At 34.4% G+C, this 20,784-nt stretch overlaps 3 protein-coding genes across 7 annotated transcripts; all 3 read left to right on the top strand.

Moving 5' to 3' along the window:
* Window positions 1-1,412: 1,412 nt before the first annotated feature.
* Window positions 1,413-5,650, top strand: LOC143633142 (E3 ubiquitin-protein ligase WAV3-like). The gene is made up of 2 exons (XM_077101490.1): window positions 1,413-1,955; window positions 3,547-5,650. Exons 1-2 carry the CDS (start codon window positions 1,737-1,739, stop codon window positions 5,422-5,424), a joined length of 2,097 nt encoding a protein of 698 aa, XP_076957605.1. The 5' UTR covers window positions 1,413-1,736; the 3' UTR covers window positions 5,425-5,650.
* Window positions 5,651-9,489: 3,839 nt separating this feature from the next.
* Window positions 9,490-13,505, top strand: LOC143633141 (receptor-like serine/threonine-protein kinase NCRK). 5 transcript variants are annotated; one of them, XM_077101485.1, is made up of 9 exons: window positions 9,490-9,506; window positions 10,806-10,898; window positions 11,002-11,238; window positions 11,348-11,632; window positions 11,721-11,962; window positions 12,049-12,345; window positions 12,433-12,672; window positions 12,753-12,980; window positions 13,051-13,505. In XM_077101485.1, the coding sequence occupies exons 2-9, from the start codon at window positions 10,829-10,831 to the stop codon at window positions 13,246-13,248; spliced, it is 1,797 nt and encodes a 598-aa protein (XP_076957600.1). In that variant the 5' UTR covers window positions 9,490-9,506; window positions 10,806-10,828; the 3' UTR covers window positions 13,249-13,505. The 5 variants fall into 5 exon arrangements, with proteins under 5 accessions (XP_076957600.1, XP_076957604.1, XP_076957599.1 ...); XM_077101489.1 differs by lacking the exon at window positions 9,490-9,506 and adding an exon at window positions 9,889-10,204 and having other exon boundaries at window positions 11,017-11,238; XM_077101484.1 differs by lacking the exon at window positions 9,490-9,506 and adding an exon at window positions 9,889-10,204.
* A 4,250-nt stretch (window positions 13,506-17,755) lies between these two features.
* Window positions 17,756-20,412, top strand: LOC143633077 (exosome complex component RRP41-like). Its single transcript, XM_077101434.1, has 7 exons — window positions 17,756-17,962; window positions 18,352-18,430; window positions 18,673-18,775; window positions 18,881-19,004; window positions 19,112-19,200; window positions 19,367-19,516; window positions 19,642-20,412. The coding sequence occupies exons 1-7, from the start codon at window positions 17,821-17,823 to the stop codon at window positions 19,729-19,731; spliced, it is 777 nt and encodes a 258-aa protein (XP_076957549.1). The 5' UTR covers window positions 17,756-17,820; the 3' UTR covers window positions 19,732-20,412.
* Window positions 20,413-20,784: the final 372 nt, after the last annotated feature.

Below are 20,784 nucleotides of genomic sequence, written 5' to 3'. Positions count from 1 at the left end.
GAAAAAAAGAAAAAAAAATTAAAAAAGAAAAAGATTGTATGTATAGTTATTTCTCGACTAAAAAAATTGTATTTTAAGTATAGTATTTAGAGATAATTGATACTAAAACACTAAATACTATACTCTAATAACTCCAATAAAAAATTGGAGATTGATTTTAAGTTATAGAATATATTGAAACTTTCTTTTTCATATAATATGTATTACATGATAAAGTTAAAGGATTGATAATCCAAATGACCAAACCCGATTTATCTTTCTTCGTCGGTCATCTTGGATGCACCATAAGATATGAGACACGATAACCATCGCAATGCCTATGGAAGCCCAAAAAGGCCATACAAGTTTAAAGACGACTTATGAGTTGAGTTCCCAATTAGAAATGCTTCTATATAAGTTAAAAAATCAAATACGGAGGGTTTTAATAATTGCATGATTTAAAAAATCTATTAATTAAATAACCAAAAGGTCAAAACCCAAAACAGCGAAATCCCACCCAATCTTTCTACTTATGTCCAACTTTACATTTCTTATTATTTAAGTTTCCTACAAAATTAGTAGTAAAATAAATAATTCATCTCAATTTAACATGATGAGAATCAAAAGTGTTTATTGTTTAGGAATTAAATCCATAAATTAAAAAAAAAAAATTAAAATCTAAAACCATGATAATATCGACTTGATCATCCTTACAATTTAATACACTTTTATGCTACGAGTACGTTTAGAATAATAGGGTCCCAAAAAGGTAAGAATATTAGCATAAAGGGTAGAAATGGAACAAATTCCATATTTGGTGGCGCTTGCTAATGAAACATACACAAACACACCGTTGGTGATATGCCCGGTGTGTGGTGAAGTGAATGAGTCGCGGAGCATATTTAAGTTCTATGGTGTACAAGCCCAAACTTCCATGCCTTTTGCACTCGAGACTTATTGGAATTATACAAACACAAACAACTTTCTAAAACAAAAGGCAAAAACATTTAATGGCGCCTATCTCATCACACTATAGTGTCTATGGACGGCTAGCAATGACGTGTTTAACGGAAAATCAGTGAATCTTGTTACTTTTGGTGGAAGGTATAATAAGCTTTGGGGTATTTATTGGTTCAATATAAGATCGATAATGAAGAAAATAACGTGGGATAAGTGGCAGCCTAGTGGCCTTATAATTTGTAAGGCTATTTATTAGTCGGTCGGATCGGGTTGTTATTTGTCTCGGTTGGTTAGTTCTTGCTATACCGTTTGATGATTAATAAAATTCGTTAAATAAAAAAATAAAATACAGATTGATATTATTTGGAAAACTGAAAGCTGACAATTGTAAAGTCAAACAAGATTTCATTCATACAAAGTAATAACTTTATAATATAATATTAAATAATAAATAGTAGCACCTAATTAAATTCATTTATATCCAATAAAGCTGTTTTCCAGCTTTACCCTCACACCCACCCACCTCTGTCCACTATAACTCCAATACAAACCCATACGCTTCCATTTCATTTCAATCTCCACGAACCCTAATTTCGAGACGATGCAAATAAATTTGGGGAAAACCAAATCCAAAACCAAATAATATTCACTTCACCGTAGTATATTCATCGAACCTGAATCCTTTAACATGATGATATTATTCTTGCTTTTCACCAACCGCTTTTGCCTCACAAGATCTATAAATTGAATAATAATAATAATAATATCCATTGCTTCATATTATTATTCTTCAAGTTATGGGAGGTGAAAGCAAATGGCGGAAGCTGATGCTTGCTCTAGGCTTGAACACGTGTCTTTATCATCCCAAAACCTCCGACGATGACGACTCCACGCGCTCGCCGTCTTCTCACGCGCCGCCGAGATCCTCCGATGTCCGCCATCGAATGCCGACCACTCCCACTCCGTCGTCTTCCGGTCTTCATATGTCCAAATACGGCATTAAGTCGTCCTCTAAGGTATTATTATTATTATTATTATTTGCGTTTGTTAATTGTTAGAGATATAATTTAGTTGTTCATTTTATGACATAAGAGTATATTAGACAAGCTAGTGGATTACAGTGTGATATTATTATTAATAAATTAATAAATGGAAAATAATAGAAAAGAAAAGAAAATTCTATTAGACCACTTGTGATTGGCTAGGTATAGTTTTGTGATGTAAACAAAAGATATTTAGGTAGTGGTTAATTATGGTGATTATACAATACAAGAAGTGGGTATGAAGATAGTGATGGGTTGGTTTTGTTGTCAAGTTGTTTTCAACTCCTTAATGGCTTTATGGACCCTAATGTCCCTTTAAAGGTTGTACTATGCTGCATTGGTTAATAATGGTCTTTCCATAATAATTAAGTGAATATATTAATGTGTAATGTCGAATTTAAAACTCGTAATCTTGATTTAAGAACGCGAGAACACGCTAGGGTCAAAGTTGGTCAAACTTGTTTGGGTTGGTAGTAAATAGTTTAATAATTAATACTGTTATTCTTTTTTTCACTTCAACTTCTTGAAGGTAAAGTGCTTTGTCTGGTCAACACCTTCACTTTTACACATAAAACCTCTCACCCCCTTTTCATATAGATGAATTAACACTTTTGAGCTTTACTTATGCTGCATAAAATTGATGAAAGTAAGTTTAGCTTTGAAAACCGTGGAAAATCTTTACCTTATTCTTATTGATTTCTAATTCTTTTTATACAAGTTATTGCTTTTGACTATATGACGCGTATGCTTTTCTTTATTGCCTTGAAACCTCATCATTGGAACACCAGTTGCTTAATGATCTTTGCTTTATAAAGGTTACATTTTTTAATCATTAAGTAGCACCCACATCACAAGTTGGCCACCCAAAAGATGTCTACTCATTATGCCAAAGTGATTTTCAGCTTTCATGATTTGATTCAACACGATTTCATATGACCGTCGATAAATTTGTGGTGGTTAAAGATATTTACCTCATTGCTTTTAAAAGATGATACCTAGTTGTTCAAAAGAAAAATAAATTAAAAGTTTACTGCATTAAATATAATGTTGCTTTCATTTGTTTTTCCTAAAATAATGAATTGTCGTTTGTAAACAATAAAAGCAAGCAGAGAATCAGAGATTACTTACTTAAAAATGGAAGTTAGGTATGACTTGCAATCATAATATAAAAAAAACAGGTTGCTTCGAAATCACGATACTTTTTCAACTTTGCTTGGCTTCAAACTGAAGTTTATCTAGTGATTTAGAGGAAAAATATATAGTTGGAAATAAAGCGAACCAACAAACATAAGCATAAACAGAAACCCTACCTATGGCGAATCTTTATATTATTTAATATTTATTAGTTATCATGTTGTAATATAAAACAAGGAAACGCTGGAAGCTAAATAGGGGATATGCTAATAAATGATATGCACATAAGAATCATTGTAGAGCCTTTGTCCATGCTCCCATTCATGTCATCTTAGAAGCATTAAATGCATTATTATTAATACAGGTTAATTTTTGAATTTCTAAATTTTAGTTTTCTTTATTTTACTAAAAAACTTTATTTGGATTGCAGCAAATGTGTGCAATATGCTTGACGTCAATGAAAGCAACTGACGGTCATGCAATCTTCACTGCAGAATGCTCACATTCCTTCCATTTCCATTGCATTACATCAAATGTAAAACATGGAAATCGAGTCTGTCCCGTTTGTCGTGCAAAATGGAAAGAAATTCCTTTAGAGAGATCCGGTTCTTCTCGTGTGAAATCAAGTACAAATTCTGGTTCATGGATGGCTTTACAAGGTATGGCACATCAACAACTGTACTCTGGCCGTAGTGCCCCTTTACTATTTCAAGCCCCCGAGCCACCTGTTTTTAATGATGATGAATTAGTCAATCATAAAGTTGAAGAAATGCCATCTGGTGATTTTGATTCTTGTGGAGGGGTAGAAATGAAAACATACCCTGAAATTTCAGCGTTAGCAAAATCAACATGCTTTGATAATTTCGGCATCCTAATAAATCTCAAAGCTCCTATCACTAAAGGAAATCTAAATTCCCGAGCACCGATAGATCTAGTGACGGTACTTGATATTAGTGGTAGCATGACAGGTACAAAGATTGCTTTATTGAAACAAGCAATGGGTTTTGTTGTACAAAATCTTGGACCATTGGACCGGCTTTCGGTTATAGCGTTTTCTTCTTCAGCTCGTCGGCTTTTCCCACTTCGCCGTATGACTGAAACCGGGAAGCAAGAATCTTTGCAAATGATTAATTCATTGGTTGCTAATGGTGGAACTAATATAGCTGAAGCCCTAAAAAAGGGAACCAAAGTGATGACTGAGCGGAAATTCAAGAATCCAGTAAGCAGTATGATATTATTGTCAGACGGGCAAGACACATACACCAGCATCAGCCCGCGAAAGACAGGGTCAAAAACCGATTACCAGACTCTTCTTCCGTCCTCTATGCAATGTAAGAAAGACGAAACCTGCATACCGATTCACACATTTGGGTTTGGTATGGATCATGATGCTTCTGCAATGCACTCTATCTCGGAACATTCTGGAGGGATGTTTTCATTTATAGAAGCTGAGAATGTGATGCAAGACGCTTTTGCTCAGTGTATTGGTGGGCTTTTGAGTGTTGTGGTTCAAGAGTTACGGGTTGAAGTTGAGTGTGTTCATCCCGTGTTGCGTCTGGGGTCTATTAAAGCCGGGAGTTACAAAGTTGGTATGAACGAGAATGGAAGATCGGGGTTTATTGAAGTCGGTGATTTGTATGCCGAGGAAGAGAGAGATTTTCTTGTTGCAATGGATGTTCCGGTTGGAGAATCAGATGACAAAATGTCATTGGTGAAGTTCAAGGTTATTCACAAGGACCCGATAAAGAAAACAACGGTTACAGTTGGTGGAAACGAAGATGTAATAATCTCGAGACCCGAGTCAATTATGGGAGAACCAATAGTGTCAGTTGAAGTTGACCGACAAAGGAACCGGCTTAGAGCCGCCAGTGCGATAGCCGAAGCACAAGTGGCAGCCGAACGTGGTAATCTAGCAGCGGCAACGTCAGTGCTTGAAGATTGCCGGAAAAAGTTGTCGGAATCTGTGTCTGCTCGTAGAGGTGATCGGCTGTGCATCGGTTTGGTTGCTGAATTAAGGGAAATGAAAGAGAGAATGGCGACCAGAAGAGTGTACGAGTCGTCAGGACGTGCTTACGTTTTGTCAGGGTTGAGCTCGCATTCATGGCAGCGGGCGACGGCTAGGGGCGACTCGACTGGAATGACGAGCCAGATACAGAGCTACCAGACACAGTCGATGGTGGACATGGTTAACCTGTCTCAGACAATGTGTTTTAGCAGGAGTCCATCAACGTCTATGGTTAACAACTCTCCCAAAAACAAGAAATCATTGAGGTCAATATACTCTTTTCCTCTACCTCAGCCTAGATGATAGATGATGCCTTATTCTAAAGGTGCTTCTTTCTATTTTGTGTAATGGTTTTACTACGAAAAGTGCAGAAAACGTATGTTTTGACTTTTGTGGGTATATTTTTCTCAATTGGATTGGTTGGTTGGTTGGTTGGTTGGTTTTCAAGGGAATAATTCATTTGGGAATTGGCTTTTGCTACAACTGTATTCTTCTTACAAATCAAGAAAATGGATGGGTTTGTATCTAATGTAATTCATATGCGATAATTTATCTGGTTTACATGAAACAAACCCTTTCAAATTACATTTTTTAGTATTTTTTTTACTTGTAGAAATGATGAGTTCATTAGGCACCACCTTACATTTGTGATGTGAGACATCATAAGACTAGACCAATAGGTATAACGTGTTCGCTTCTGTAATTTCTTTTAGTTTTTATTTAAACATATGAGCTGTTGTTTCATATTAATACTTTGTAATATGTTTTATTTTTAAAAATGAATATATAAAAAGGTTATAGCTCATAAAACAAATGAACTGTTATATTCTTAAAACTTTACAAGACGATTCGAGGCCACATGTCCGATATCCCAATTCCCATACAGTTCAAGTTGACCTGTCCTACCTGACCTTCGGGTACAAGCAAGGTTCCTGTTCCTCAGAGAAGCCTTTCCCGGACCCGAAGCTGAACCGGAAGTCCAGACCACTAGAACCGGTTCCACTTCCACCTCTATCCGGTAAAGACCCGAGATGGCCAAAAACCGATAAAAACCTGGCCAAACCGGTCAAAAACTCGATCATACCCGATCCAGTTCGGTTCCACTTCCACCTCTATCCGGTAAAGACCCGAGATGGCCAAAAACCGATAAAAACCTGGCCAAACCGGTCAAAAACTCGATCATACCCGATCCAGTTCTTAACTTTGTTTACCTGGTTTTCCTTTTTTTTAAAAAAAAAACTTGATTTGTGCACCTATTAATATGCTCAAACCCATTGAGCCCTGTCCATTAGGATTAAACCCAACATCTCTTTCCTATGAACTATGCAGTTCAAGTGGGCTCAAAGCCATTTTAGGTCAGCCCATTTTGGTCAAGCTCAATATCCCCTCACAAAGAGGACAATTTGCAAATCAAAGTCGACACTCGACAGTCAAATGATGATTAGGTTTATTTATTTATTTTTCTTTAATCCATGAGTCAACTAGCCAAGTGGTTTCATATATGTTCTTTTAGTACATTATGTCCACCTAACTGGCCTCTGATTTATTTAGTTACTGATTAATTAAACTAGTTAGGTTTAGCTTTCTTAAATGCCTTAGTACCGTAATTTTATTGAATGAACCTTTAATGATTTTTTTTATGTAAGTAAACCATGAAATTTTCACTTGAACATGAAGATATACACTAAGTTACGAATACACCAATTTGGCTATTATGCGACAGAAATCGTTAAGTTTGTCACGAAGTTGATGAATTTATCACATGTTAAAACTAAATCAAATGAGGATTTTAAAATAGTTTACTTGGTCAAACATAGTAGGTTTTTTCTGAATGATCTAACCAATAGGTCCAATACACATGGTTTGATCGCGAGAGATATCGATGGTCCAACAACTATCCTATGTTGTTTTTACGTCGATGCAAAGGCTACGATGAAAAGATGGAGCATGCAAGATTATGAATAAAACCACGTGATAAAGATAGTAGATGTATGTAAGGACTTAAAGATATATACGATAAGATGAAAAATGATTATGTGATAATGATAAAGCCCGCTAGCTAGTTAACTTCTTAATTGAAGTTAGTTGAATCCATCAACATTTAAAGTCGACTATTTCCTCATGATTAACCGGGAGTAGTTCTCTTAATACTTAAATAAACTGAAGAATTTGTAATTGAAGCAATCAGTTACGAGAATCTAGAAACCATAATACTAATCATAGGCTTGATTTGAACCTGTATCATAATAAAACCGACATACAATATCACACTCTTTTATCAAAAGACAATGAATCATTTATAAGGGGAAGGGGGAGTGGATGCAAGACGACAAGGGATGAAAGTGAGGTCGAATGGTGACACCACAAGGGAACACCGCCCACCTCATGTGGTACCGCAAGATGCTAAAATCAGGATGTTGGTGGCTTGGTGCTTAACCATGCAGGAGACAGCAAAGGAAAAAAAAGTAAGGTTTTTAGCACCGTGCTGATATTGGATAAATGCAGATGTGACAACCACCACAAATTGGTTGTAGTGTGACACACATCCATTAGTTCTGTAAAAGTTTGGTTAAATGTGACTCTTGTATGTTAAATATCACGTCTAACAAGTAAAGTAGAGTAAAAAAAAAATGATGTAACTAAATTAGTAGGAGTACATGATATATTATATTTAGTAAAACTCAATGGAATTAAGTTACTTTAGCATAGTACTTTTTTTTAATCTTTGCCATTGTTTAATTAGAAAATCCAGGTGTGATCATCAGAATTCATTTGTTGGATATAAAATAATGATTATAAAATTATTAAAATTCAAAAACCAAGATGCATATTTCTTCTCACTTTCCAAGAAACGGAAAAGCGAATTCGAGGGGGTTAAAAACAAAACATGAAAAAAAGCAAAGGAGTTATAAAATTTAAGAGGGAAGTATTTCAAGTTATACCACCTTTTAAGTTTTAAGCACCCGATTGTCCTCTACCGGGGACACACCCTAAGGAATTACGTTTGACTGCCCCAACATCCAACAACGATTTCATCTAAACCAATCTAAATTATAATTTATAATTTCAGCCCCTTGTTAAATATAAATTGACAGGTTTAGCTATTAAATACTAATTGTAACTATAACTATTGTAACCACGTTTTAAGTAAGTCACAAATGATAAAACTTTATACGACCTTGAATAACGTAAAAATAGTAAAACAATGTGATAAATTTTGACAATTATACCATCCAACCCTGGCTCGACTAAAAAATTTTCAAAGGAGCTCTAGCAAGCTTTAGTTCTTGAACTACTTCAATAACTTTACTTGAAATTTAACTTTGCTACTTGCAATGTATGAGGTTAAACTAGATAATAATATCTCAAATTTCCGTTGTTAATAGTGTCAGCAATAACCGTAACCGAGTTAACCAAACTAAACCATTCATATTTTCATATATTTCTAGCTTTTATATCTCAATTTTATGTATTTAATGTTTTATACTTCAGTAACATGTATTTATACCCTTACTTCATGTATTTCTAAGCAAATAATTTAGCCAAAGTTTAGGTTTTGGTTATTATTTATTAACCAAATCGAACCAAAAATCAACAAAATTAACGGAATAAACCAAATCAATGACTTCGATTTCGATTTAGACCAATAACTAAACCAAATCGAATAGTGCACACCCGAGACTTAACACAACCAAAATAAAAGGGACTAGTTTTGTGTTTCCAGATTTGAAAAGGAACTAAAGATGTAATTGAGAAAAAAAGTAATAGAGGCATGTGGGGGAGTAGGGACCATGGTTAGTGATGTGTGAAAAAGACGAGCAGCAGATAGATAATAATAATAATATTATTATTCATTGTATATTTGTATAGTCTTGGCTCCGTTTCCGTCCTCCAAAACCACCATCACCATCATCATCCTCTGCAACTCCTTAAACTACTGACCGTTGCATCTCTCTCTCTAACACGAGTACAGTCCAGCTTCATTAATTATCACCATCAACCGTTGATTTTTTTCATATAAAAAACAAACAAACAAACATTCTACTTCTACTCACTTAAGCTGCTGTCTATACCTTCACAATCCATACTTTTAGTTACTAGTTAGTTAGTTAGTTTGTTACAACTCTTATGTAAGCTCATTACCAGTTTTTGAGTTCACATTTTGTTAAACTTGTGACTTAAACTGCTTTTTTTATCCTCAAAATTTTTATCTATTATGATTTTCACACTTACATTTTTCAGGTCCTCGTAGTAAACCGTTACCGAGAGGTTCAAGTAAATATTAACTAATTTACGCCACTAAACGGCTCTCTTCAACGCATTATGTCGGATTAAGTTGACTCGGCCTCGTCGGTGGAGGTCCGGATCTGTCTCCTTGTTATCAGGTACAATACGTCATTTTTTTCAATTTTTATTAACTATTTTATTTATTCCAGTGTCTGTCTTCTCAATCAATACTCACTGATTTTCAAAGAAAATGTATAACAACTCAAACACAAAGTACAACCAAACCTAGGGTTTATATTTTATAATTAGATACACACAGCCTTTGAAGGCAAGAAGAATTTAATTAACAAACAAAATCCGTTATTTGTGAAATTATTCTCTATTGAAGTTGAACCAATAATACTGTTTCAACGTACGCAAATGATGCAATCAACCACTACTACTGTTTATTTAAATAAGTTAGATAATTGTATAGAATTATTATTATTATAAATATATTTGTTTGAAATGAAATTGGTTGAGAGGTCGTTTTCGGATTAGACACAAGGCATCTGTCGTAGCCTGAGATAAGTGGGTGCGGGTGAGGCTGATGGGCTTGAAATCTTTTGCTATTTTTATAAACATCTTTTAATTACTAGGTCACTATTGAATGTCCATTTCAACCAAATTTGTCAATTTTTGTATTAATATGTGTCATGGATATTGAATTATTGCCTGTCATTTATTTATAGTCGGTCATTAATTAGTGTTCTGTGGTCTGCTTCTGCTAACCTGCTCTCACCTTCCAGTTTTGGTAATTGTCAAACCTGTTTAATGGTTTGGCCCAGTGCCGTTTATCAACCGGTACATATTCTTGGTATTGTTCATCTGTAGCCCCACTTAATATTAAAAGCATTTTAGCATTATTGTTATGTGTTCTGAATCGATGTTAAACTGCATTGGTGTTTAGTAACTGCTAATCTTTACTTTTCTATGCATGTTCATTGTTTATCGCATTCCTTAATCTTTCTGTATTTGTTTTGAGGCGATCTTTTGTCAGTTTATTCGGTTTTGGATGTTTTGGGCTTATTTTGTTACTCATGAAGAGGTGAAAAAAGAATGTTTGTTCCTCAAATTTCAAGTCATACAAGCATGAAGCATCTCATTCTATATTTATACCAGTTTCTCTTTTTTCTGTATCAATGTTAGTATGCATAAACATGGTAGAAGGTGTATCTGCGGTGTATTTTTCTTTTAAAATCATCGTGTTTTGACCATGAGGAACACAGAGCATCTTTTGGGTGATTGACATCTTAAAGGTTTTAATGGTAAAGATTACAAGGGCCCATAGTATATTTGTAATTGCATACTTATCATGTGTTATGTGTGGTTTTCTACTGTAATATGAGTGTCGGTGTGTGTATTTGTTTTTCTGATATGAAGGAACATTTGACCAATTTCATTTCATTCTGTCATAGTATTTGCTGTTTGGACCGGATAGATGAAGCTCCAACTGGAGGCTGTTTTAGTTTGCTTTATCAGCTTGATCTGTATTCAGCACATCCATTGTGGTTAGTTTCATTACTGTAATGTCTTGTTATCATAAAAGAAACAAGATGAAATTATTTCTTTGTTTTGAACCATTTGTGCTTAGCTTGTTACCTTTAATTGCAGCAGATGAAGTTTCAGGGACTCCAGACATAAACAAGTGGACATGTACATGTTACGCAAACAAATCGAACCAGCAAGCTGTTATTCCAACTACCTGCTCTTCATCATGTGATTGCACCTCTACTGATGCAGAAGGTACAAGTCAAAATAGATGGAAATGCATCTGTTCTGGTGATAGACTCCCTGAAGTGGCTACAGGCCCTGAATCCAATTGTTTTGCTTCCTGCAATTGCAATTCTGGTATATTTACTTGTCCTCGCTTGATAACACAATTCTGATGTTCAGTTATTTCTAAAATATTAAATAAAATATCTTTGATTATGCGGCTACTTGAACGTCTTCTCAACAGGATCATTGAGTGAGTCAGAGTCAGAGATCGAGACTTCAAAGAAACAATTTTCAAGCAAAGCCATATTAATCATTTTATTACTATGCATGGTGGTGACAACTCTTGCAATTTTCTCTTCAGTAATGTGCTATGTTTACCGAAAGCACACCTCCCCTAAACAACTACCTTTATCCTCATATGATAAAGTCACAAGTTACAACAGTGCTACAAACTTAATAAGCTATAAGACCGCTTCAATCCCAGAATCCAAAATATCCATCCACTCTCCCACCAATCCTGTCATAGGTAACTGCAGTATTAAGAGCTTTGTTTCCTATTAAAACATCATTTTTGTTTTATTTTTCTCAAATATGTTTCTGCCTTTGTTTTCTAGGGTGTATACGCAAAACTTCATTCTTGTTTAGGAAACAAACGAGGACTGTACAAGGAACAATTACGAACTTCTCATACTCAGATTTGGAAACTGCAACCAATAAATTCTCTGATGATAATTTAATTGGAGTTGGTGTTAGCAGTCATGTGTATTATGGTCAACTGAGAGATGGTAAACTCGTTGCTGTTAAACGTCTTAAAGCTCAAGGAGGCCCAGATGCAGAAGTTACATTTTTAACAGAGGTAACAATATTCATCAAAACCTATAATTTAATGTTCAGATTAAACTGCTATAAAATATTTTGCAATAACTGTAATTTGGTGCTCAGATTGAACTGCTGTCAAAACTTCATCACTGTCATGTGGTACCATTGTTAGGCTACTGTTTAGAGTATCATGGAAAACAAGCTCAAATGCTTCTGGTATTTGAGTACATGTTAAATGGTAACCTGAGAGAGTGTCTAGATGGAGCTTCAGAAAAATGTCTGGATTGGGGAGCGCGTATTGCAGTTGCAATCGGAGCTGCTAGAGGCTTAGAATATCTTCACGAAGCAGCTGCGCCGAGAATCTTGCATAGAGATGTTAAATCAACCAACATTCTCTTGGATGAAAACTGGCGAGCAAAGGTAAGATTATATAACGTCAATGAAACATGTTTTCTTTATGTTTTTATGGTTTGGTTACTGATAAAAATTTAATAACTGTTTTACTAGATTACTGATCTTGGGATGGCTAAACGTTTAGTAAGTGACGGTATCCCCAGCTGTCCTAGCTCACCTGCTCGAATGCAGGGGACGTTTGGGTATTTTGCACCCGAATATGCTATTGTCGGACGGGCGTCGCTGATGTCAGATGTTTTCAGTTTTGGTGTTGTGCTTCTAGAACTTATCAGTGGTCGGCATCCGATATATAAATCAACTGACAAAGGCAGGGAGGAGAGCCTTGTCATATGGGTTAGTGGTTAATATAATAATAATCATTATAATTGTATGTTTTGCCTCATGGCTTTGTTTTTGGTTTTGGTTTTGCGCAGGCGACACCTCTTTTACATGATAGCAAGCGGGTGAGTAAAGAGTTGCCGGATCCACGTCTAAAAGGGAAGTTTGAAGAAGAAGAATTGCAGGTGATGGCTTATTTGGCAAAGGAGTGCTTGTTGTTGGATCCAGATGCACGCCCGACAATGAGTGAGGTTGTTCAAATACTTCTAACCATTGCACCAGAAAAATCTAAAAGAAGGAATTTCTCCTTTGACCGTTATCAGGTACACAACATCAAATCGATTTATATGTTATTATTGTTGTTATTCTGACAGCATATATTATGCTACACAGGACTATATTATTAGAATGGACCGCGAGCTTCAACCAACATCATCGAGTGTATCATATTCGTCCGAGTCTTCACATACTCATGATATAGAAGCGACTGCAGAAGATGATGATGAAACACCTGTTGATGTTGACTTAACTGAACCCTGGCTCGAATCCTTCTCTGTGTCTAATATTTCATCATCATCCAAAACACAGTGAAATTTGAGTTTAATTTATTGATATTTGATCTGGTGATTAAAGGCCACAAGTTCAATCAATCTGCTGATTCGTTTAATTTTTATTCATAGAACCACTTTGTAGAATATCTATAGAGATGTGTGTTGTAACTTGTAAGTCTTCGCATGTTACCATCGCTTTATAGTTATAGGCAGCAGTAAGATGTCACAACTTTACTCTTTTATCATTGTAATTACCCTTCTAGTTTACACGAGAAAGTCAGAAACATGCTTTGAGTGATCAACTTTACAATATGTACATGGTTAGCTTAGCAAGATGTTAGACTAGAGGGAAACACCCAAGCATAATATTTACATGGTTTGCATTAACTGGAATCTGAATATGGTATTCAGATCCAACTACATTCACTATTGATTACATATACAATAGCATGTTTAGCAAACCTAGTAGTTTAGACCAGCTACGTAACATATAAAAATATTTTCAAGCCAAAATGAGTAGAGGTGCACAAATCGGTTTTTTTGAAAAAACCGGTTCGGTTATTAACCGGACCGGTTTTTTTTATCCAGAAAAAAACCGGTTCGGTTAATAACCGGACCGGTTATTAACCGGTTTTTGTCAATGAAAACTCAAACCGGCCAAACCGGTTTGGACCGGTTTAGAAACCGGTTAGAACCGGTTATTAAACCGGTTTTTTTACAACCGGTTTTTAATAACCGGTCTAACCGGTTAACCGGTTTTTTTTTTTTTTTTTTTTTTTTTTTTTTTTTTTTTTTGCTTTAGGGTTTAGGGTTTAGGGTTTCAACCTGACCTAACCACTAATTTACACTACTCATTTTAAATGAGTAGTGTAAATTAGTGGTTAGGTCAGGTTGGTCCACCTAACAATGTCACTTTATCGGATTTAATAAAGAACTCATTTCTCAAAATGGTTATAAAAATGAAATCATTAAGTCTACCGGTATCAAAGTGTTTGGACAAAACTTTGTTTTTACAAGAACTCATTTCTCAAAATGGTTATAAAAATGAAATCATTAAGTCTACCGGTATCAAAGTGTTTGGACAAAACTTTGTTTTTACAAGTGTTGAGGGTTCAATCTCATGTGTGACAAAAAAAAATTGTAATTTAAGCCGTTTAAAAGTAAAAAAAGAAAAACGATTCAAAGGATTGTAAGCTTTATCTACTTATGCTACCGGTTATTATGTGTTTATTCATAACCGATAATGACAATATGAATTGACTTTTTTACACGAAATGATGAAAATAATCATGAAATGAAGTGGTTAAATTAATAAAAAAAATTGTCATCTATATCAAAATGGTGACAAAAGGTTTACCTCATTTTATATGGAAATATAATAAAAAATGGTTTTTATAATTGCATAAAATACATACCGACATTCGTATGATAGTCGTATAAGATATAATACTCCTTTCGTTATCACAATATATGATTTGTTTCCAATAACTTATGTTTTATGTTGCCAATAATTTTCTAAAAATTCATTTATCCTAATACCGCTCTTACATACGCATGATGCATGCTAACTGCAAAGTTCTATGAGAATCATGGTGCTTGCGAACCTAGAATGTGACATGCCTATTGATCTGGGATACAATGCCCTCGATAAAATTTCCTCTATCTTCTGAACAACTCAAGAAACTAGTTTTATACCCGTCCGGTGGACGGGTAGTTTAATGTCAAAATGACAAATTTATAATTATTTGCATTTTAAACTAAAATAATATATATGTTTAAGATACAAGTTCAACATGTTTAGCATCAACACAAATTGAAGTAAATGAATTAAATATAGTGCATACTATAAACAACTATGTAAACTTTGATCCTAACTTGATCAGTCTTAGGACCATAGAGAAAGGCATGAATGTTCAGAGTTCATGGATCAAGGACCATGTAAAATGGGAAATCATACACCGAAGCCAGATCAAACTACAAGTACTAGATACTTTGCTTATCAAAACCTCGAAAATAATGACCCTGTTTGTGCTAGGGTGTTCTCAGAAAACCTCATTTAATTAGAAAAACGGACTTCAAAATGACCTTTGACTATTATAAAGTCAATACAAGAGAATTTATTTGATGCAAGCTTTTCCAAATTTGTCATTTACCTTATTAGCAATTTCAATACCTAGATTGAAATCTATATATGGACTGGTTGTAGTCAGTATATGAAAGAAACAATCTTGACCAATACTTCCAAATACATGCTTTAAAACACATATTCTGCCAAAAGAAGCCATGGTTGTGGCCCCTTCCCATGGTGAGTTGGTGGCACTATGTTCCGCATCCGGTGAAGCTTAGAACGACATAGTTTAGACGTGAAGCTTGAAAGACAGTAGTCGTGCTTGTCTACAGTACTGTAAGAAACCTAACCCGAGAAAGAAGACTTGTGTTGACCCGAACCAAAACGCATGTTACCTGCCCATGAAAGATACTAATCACTAAAATTAAGAAGATAAGGTCGGCCCGTTTACTAAAAAAGAAAAGCTTGGCTCGTTTTATAAAATGATAACTTCGACCCGTTCACTAAAAATGGTAAATAACCCGTCCAGTGAGAAGGATAATTTATTATACAGAGAACCATTAGTAGAGACATGAGCATTGTAATTTAAGGGCAAACTGAATAGAACACAATTCAAGGTTTGAAATAATTATGAAAACTTACGAGCAACCAACGCAAGCGGGATGCATTATGGTAGTCGCTGAGATGCATGCATATCTTGGCTGGCTTGAAATCAGTTAGTAGGCCATTGATTTCCTGTTACAGAAATTGTTTATAGTGACAACCACCATACAAGAAGAATACCAATATTTATTATGCCCTAATTGACGGTATATGCAATTAAATCGTACATTGATGTCGCTAATTTTCTTAAAGAGTCACTCAATCTCGATCTTGCTCTTCGTCTTCAGCGTCTGGAGAATGTTGGCGCTTGATAAATTGTTTCTTATATAAGGCTCAGATACGTCAATTTTGGCTAGTGGGGTAGCAACTGCTTGTAACCTCTGCATCTAGAAGCAATTTTTTGATTTTAAGTGATCAGGATTTTGTTACACACAAATCTAACAGCTAATATTAATCCAAAATTAGTTTTTTTATATACTATATAATTCTTTGGACCATATCATAATGTAGCACGATCATGATATTGTCTTCTTTCCCATGGTTTCACAACTTTTTTTATGATCAAATGATGCCTTCCTAATGGTCACCATATTGTGGCCTAGAATGTGACATACATAACCATAGTCCATTCTACATTTCCACATTTGATAATTATTACAATAATAAGGGTGTGTTTGTTTCACAGAATTTATGGGAATTCAAAGGAATTGGAGTTAAAATCCAATGACATAGCATGTTCGTTTTGTTGGAATTGGAATTTTAATTCCATTTTGGTGTATTCGGTTCAAAGAATTGGAATTCAATTCCTTCAAATTCCTTTAAATAAAGGGATTTCAAATCCTTCCAAAATGTGAAGGAATTCAAGAAAATTCATTGGAATCTTATCTCGAGATTTTATTTTTTATTATTATTTTTTTTACGAGGACAACGAATAAAATATTTTAACTTTTTTAGATTTTTTGTTTTTAATTTATATTTTGAGTTATGAATTTTTTATTATTATTTTTGAATATTTTTTGAGGGGTTTTTGATTTTAATAGAAAACCCATAAAAAAATTCAAAAAAATAATAAAAAATCATAACGCAAAATATAAATAAAAAACAAATAATTTAAAAAAACTAAAATGTTTTCGCCGTTATCATTGTTTTAAAAAAAAACCTCACTTTGATTTATATTCATTTGTCAAACGAACACATTAAGAATGTATTTGGATTTTAATTCCCCTATATTCCAAACCAAATTCCTTCAAATTCCAATCCTATGCAAATTCCAATTTTAATTTCATTCCATTTCGTGAAACGAACGCGCCCTAAGAGTTTTGGTTCCGTAAAGGCAAACAATTGGGCCACATGAAGGACAACCATTAGGCCACGTGGTGGACAATGTTTCTTTGTTTTGTTTTTTAATTTTATGTTTTAGTTTCGGTACCGCATCAAATATAACCGAAACTAATTGAATTTGTGTCAACTCACCGGCTCAATGCCCCGAATCGGCAACAACGTTTTGGTTTTACCAACGTTGTTTATACGATACCATCATGAACATAACCAAACCGAATAAATTCATTTTGACTCACCGTTTCAACGCCCAAAACTGACAATGCTTATCGACTCATTGCCCAGGACCGACAACGATCAGGTTTTATCAATGCCCGAGACTGAAAACGATCAGGGTCCTTATCTCGTGTTGACATGTTATATTTTTCAATTTAGTGTCAATATTTTAATGAACTTAACCAATACCAATCAAACCCACGTTGGTGCACCGCCATAACGCAACCCATAGAAACAAAGTATTTACTTAAAAATATATTGGAGTAGCCCAATATAGTGGGGCTGGGCCCATATATAATAAAACAAAGTAACAACAGAGGGGTTACACATTCGTTCATACTTGTATCAGAGACAGGTGAAGAAGAATTGAAGTCTGACTGTTATACAATGGCCGCCAAAGCTGGAGCTGCTCCGGCGACATACTCACCGTCTCCGACCACCTTTAAGAAGAACCGACCACCTCTTTTCACCCACGATGTTGATTGGGTTCGCCCCGACGGCCGCGACTTTCACCAGTGCAGACCTGCATGTATGAACCTTTATAATAATAATAATATTATTATTATTATTCTCAATTCCTTTATTTTATTTACATTTTAATCCGTTGTATGATATGATCATTCATCCGGCTGTCTATAGTATTATTATTCACGTCTTATGTTATGTCCCTAAGATTAATTTTATAAAAAAGTGGGAGAAAAACATTAAGAAGAAGAATAAAAAACCCTAATTTTATTATTCATATGCATTTGGGGGTTTTTAATTTGGTGAATTATTGTTTAATTGGTTTGGTGTGTATTTTGGTTTTATGGGCTTTGATGTACCACAGTTTACTTTGTTGTTTTAGGGTTTACACTTTATATAATAAGAGGATTGTTTGTGTTTTAACTTGTGTGCTACATTGTTTTTGTATTTCAGTTTTGCGCACTGGTGCGGTCAATGCAGCATCAGGGTCTGCTTATGCAGAGTTCGGTAACACCAAAGTTATCGTGTCTATGTAAGTTCATCTCGTATATGATTTTTTTAGATACATGTTAAGCAAAGTTCACAAGTTCTATAAACATAAAAGTAAATCGGTATCTGCTATCTAGACACTAGCTACAACTTTCATTGATATCATCAGTTCTGCAATAAGATGCTTAAAGAATGAACATTTGAGTTGCTTTCACATACTTATAGAATATCAAATGGAAGTGGTTGTATTATTATTTTGATCTGTTGCCATCATATTTTTATCAGTTTTGGGCCCAGGGAAAGTAAGAAAGCTATGATGTACAGTGATATTGGTAGGCTGAATTATAATGTTAGTTATACAACTTTTGCCACTCCAGTTCGTGGTCAGGTATGTCTATGAAATGACCAGTTTTAAGATATATATATATATAGTTACCATTTGTTTCATAGTTTCTGTATCTCTTATGTAAATTCAATGTTTGTTATGAGCTAGGCATCATCAGAGAACAAAGAAATTTCGTCACAGTTGCATAAGTCTTTAGAGGGTGCTATCATGCTCGATACATTTCCAAAAACAACCGTCGACGTATTTGCGTTAGTTTTGGAATCTGGAGGCTGTAAGTATTAAAAATACTTTATTTTTGGTGATTCTTTTTCTTTTGAATTTGGCGGGTAAGTAAAGTTTGGTTATTGCATATTATATTATAATTTATGATTCTTGCAGGTGATCTTCCTGTTGTTATCTCATGTGCCAGTCTTGCTTTGGCCGACGCAGGGATTATGATGTATGATTTGGTTGCTGCAGTTTCCGTGGTATGATACTCACCAGCTTAATTACATATATTTTCATCTGCTTGTTGTAATTTCATAATTTGTCAAGTTTTCTGTTTTAATGTCTTCTTTATGGAGTGTGTATTTTGTGGACTGTTTTAAGGTTTTCCTGTTACATGCTGACTTTTTGTTTTTGACCCATGTATAGTCTTGCCTTGGGAAGAATCTTGTGATCAACCCTATTTCAGAAGAAGAAAACTATCAAGATGGTAGCTTGATGATTACATGTTTACCGTCTTGCAATGAGGTTACTCAACTCACAATAACCGGTGAATGGTCCACTCCAAAGATTCATGAGGTATGCTAGCTTCTTGGACAATGTTTATCCTCAATTGACTCATTCATAGATGAAACTGCACAATGTTTTTGATTGATTTTTTGTGTCATACATTTTAACTCGTTTAAACATATTATGATTAACAGGCAATGGAATTATGTCTAGATGCGTGCTCCAAGCTAGGAAAGATCATGAGATCTTGTTTGAAAGAATCTGCCTCTGCTTCACAAGAATGAATAGCTAAAATGTTTATTTTTTACTTCTATTCTTTTGTTTCAAAATTATCTTGTTTTATGCTGCGTAACGTGTGAAAAAATGTTAATTTTTTGTTTTGGGCCTAAATTTTGCTCCATTAATCCATGTTTTGTTATCTTTAGGCGTTAAAGTTTGTTTGGTGGCTTATATTTTGCTTCTTAATATTCGTCATTGTTGTTCTTATCATATCTTGTAAGTTTTGTTGGACATAACAGTTATATCGATTTTTCCTTTTAGTTTTGTTGAATTAATAAGTCGGGTAACATGTCAAAAGGGTTCACGTTAACAAATTTTTTTCTTTATAATTTTGGTGATTTTTAAGTAGTTTAACCCGTCTGACCTGTTTACTTGTTGAATTGAAAAAAACTGAAATTTAACTTCCACAATATTACAACCTTTAAAAGTGGAATGGATTAATAGAGAGATGAACTTGTCAAGTGCAATCGATCAGTCTTACTGAAATAACAATCTCATGAGTTTTCAATTGATGTTAACACTTGGTTATGCTGGCTTTGAACATGACTCCGGAAGTTTTAAGCAAGCTTGATACAAGCTCAATTTAAAGTTGACTATTTGAAGGTTAATCTTGATTATTCAATGGGCTATATGGGTGGACATAATTAAGTTATAGAGGTCTTTAGTTCAAAATTAAGTTATCTTTCATCTCAAATTTATTTTGTAAAAATAGAGATAGAGAGGTCTTTAGTTCAAAACGTCCCCAAAACAATTTTTTATTTTTTATTGTACTTGACTTTTGATCGTATAAAGTTTAGAAGCAAAGAGCAAAGAATTTAAGCTCATTTTTTTTTGTTGAAAAGAAACATAAATACCCATCCAACATGATGTCTTGTACTATTACACATTATATTAATTTTTTAAAAACCAAATAACTATTAACTACACTCTCACAAACAACTCTAGTATTCATCAAATGTATAAGTTGTGCATCATTTTATGTAATCACTGATAATAAATACACATGGCTGGTGTTTAAGTTGAACCATATGCAAAAAACTCTTTAACCATTTGATCAT

This window comes from Bidens hawaiensis, unplaced genomic scaffold (assembly GCF_021521415.1).
Source record: "Bidens hawaiensis isolate Kalapana, Puna unplaced genomic scaffold, B.hawaiensis_p1.1 tig00006617_1, whole genome shotgun sequence".
Lineage (NCBI taxonomy): Eukaryota > Viridiplantae > Streptophyta > Magnoliopsida > Asterales > Asteraceae > Bidens > Bidens hawaiensis.
This window is presented reverse-complemented; position numbering and strand designations above follow the sequence as displayed.

Excerpts from the sequence above, each read along its gene's own strand:
- LOC143633077 (XM_077101434.1), top strand. The coding sequence starts at position 17,821 with ATGGCCGCCAAAGCTGGAGCTGCTCCGGCGACATACTCACCGTCTCCG. Across the intron at positions 18,776-18,880 it reads CCACTCCAGTTCGTGGTCAG|GCATCATCAGAGAACAAAGA; the intron begins GTATGTCTATGA and ends GTTATGAGCTAG. Across the intron at positions 19,201-19,366 it reads TGGTTGCTGCAGTTTCCGTG|TCTTGCCTTGGGAAGAATCT; the intron begins GTATGATACTCA and ends ACCCATGTATAG.
- LOC143633141 (XM_077101485.1), top strand. The coding sequence starts at position 10,829 with ATGAAGCTCCAACTGGAGGCTGTTTTAGTTTGCTTTATCAGCTTGATC. Across the intron at positions 11,633-11,720 it reads TCCCACCAATCCTGTCATAG|GGTGTATACGCAAAACTTCA; the intron begins GTAACTGCAGTA and ends TTTGTTTTCTAG. Across the intron at positions 12,981-13,050 it reads TCTCCTTTGACCGTTATCAG|GACTATATTATTAGAATGGA; the intron begins GTACACAACATC and ends TATGCTACACAG.
- LOC143633142 (XM_077101490.1), top strand. The coding sequence starts at position 1,737 with ATGGGAGGTGAAAGCAAATGGCGGAAGCTGATGCTTGCTCTAGGCTTG. Across the intron at positions 1,956-3,546 it reads GCATTAAGTCGTCCTCTAAG|CAAATGTGTGCAATATGCTT; the intron begins GTATTATTATTA and ends TTTGGATTGCAG.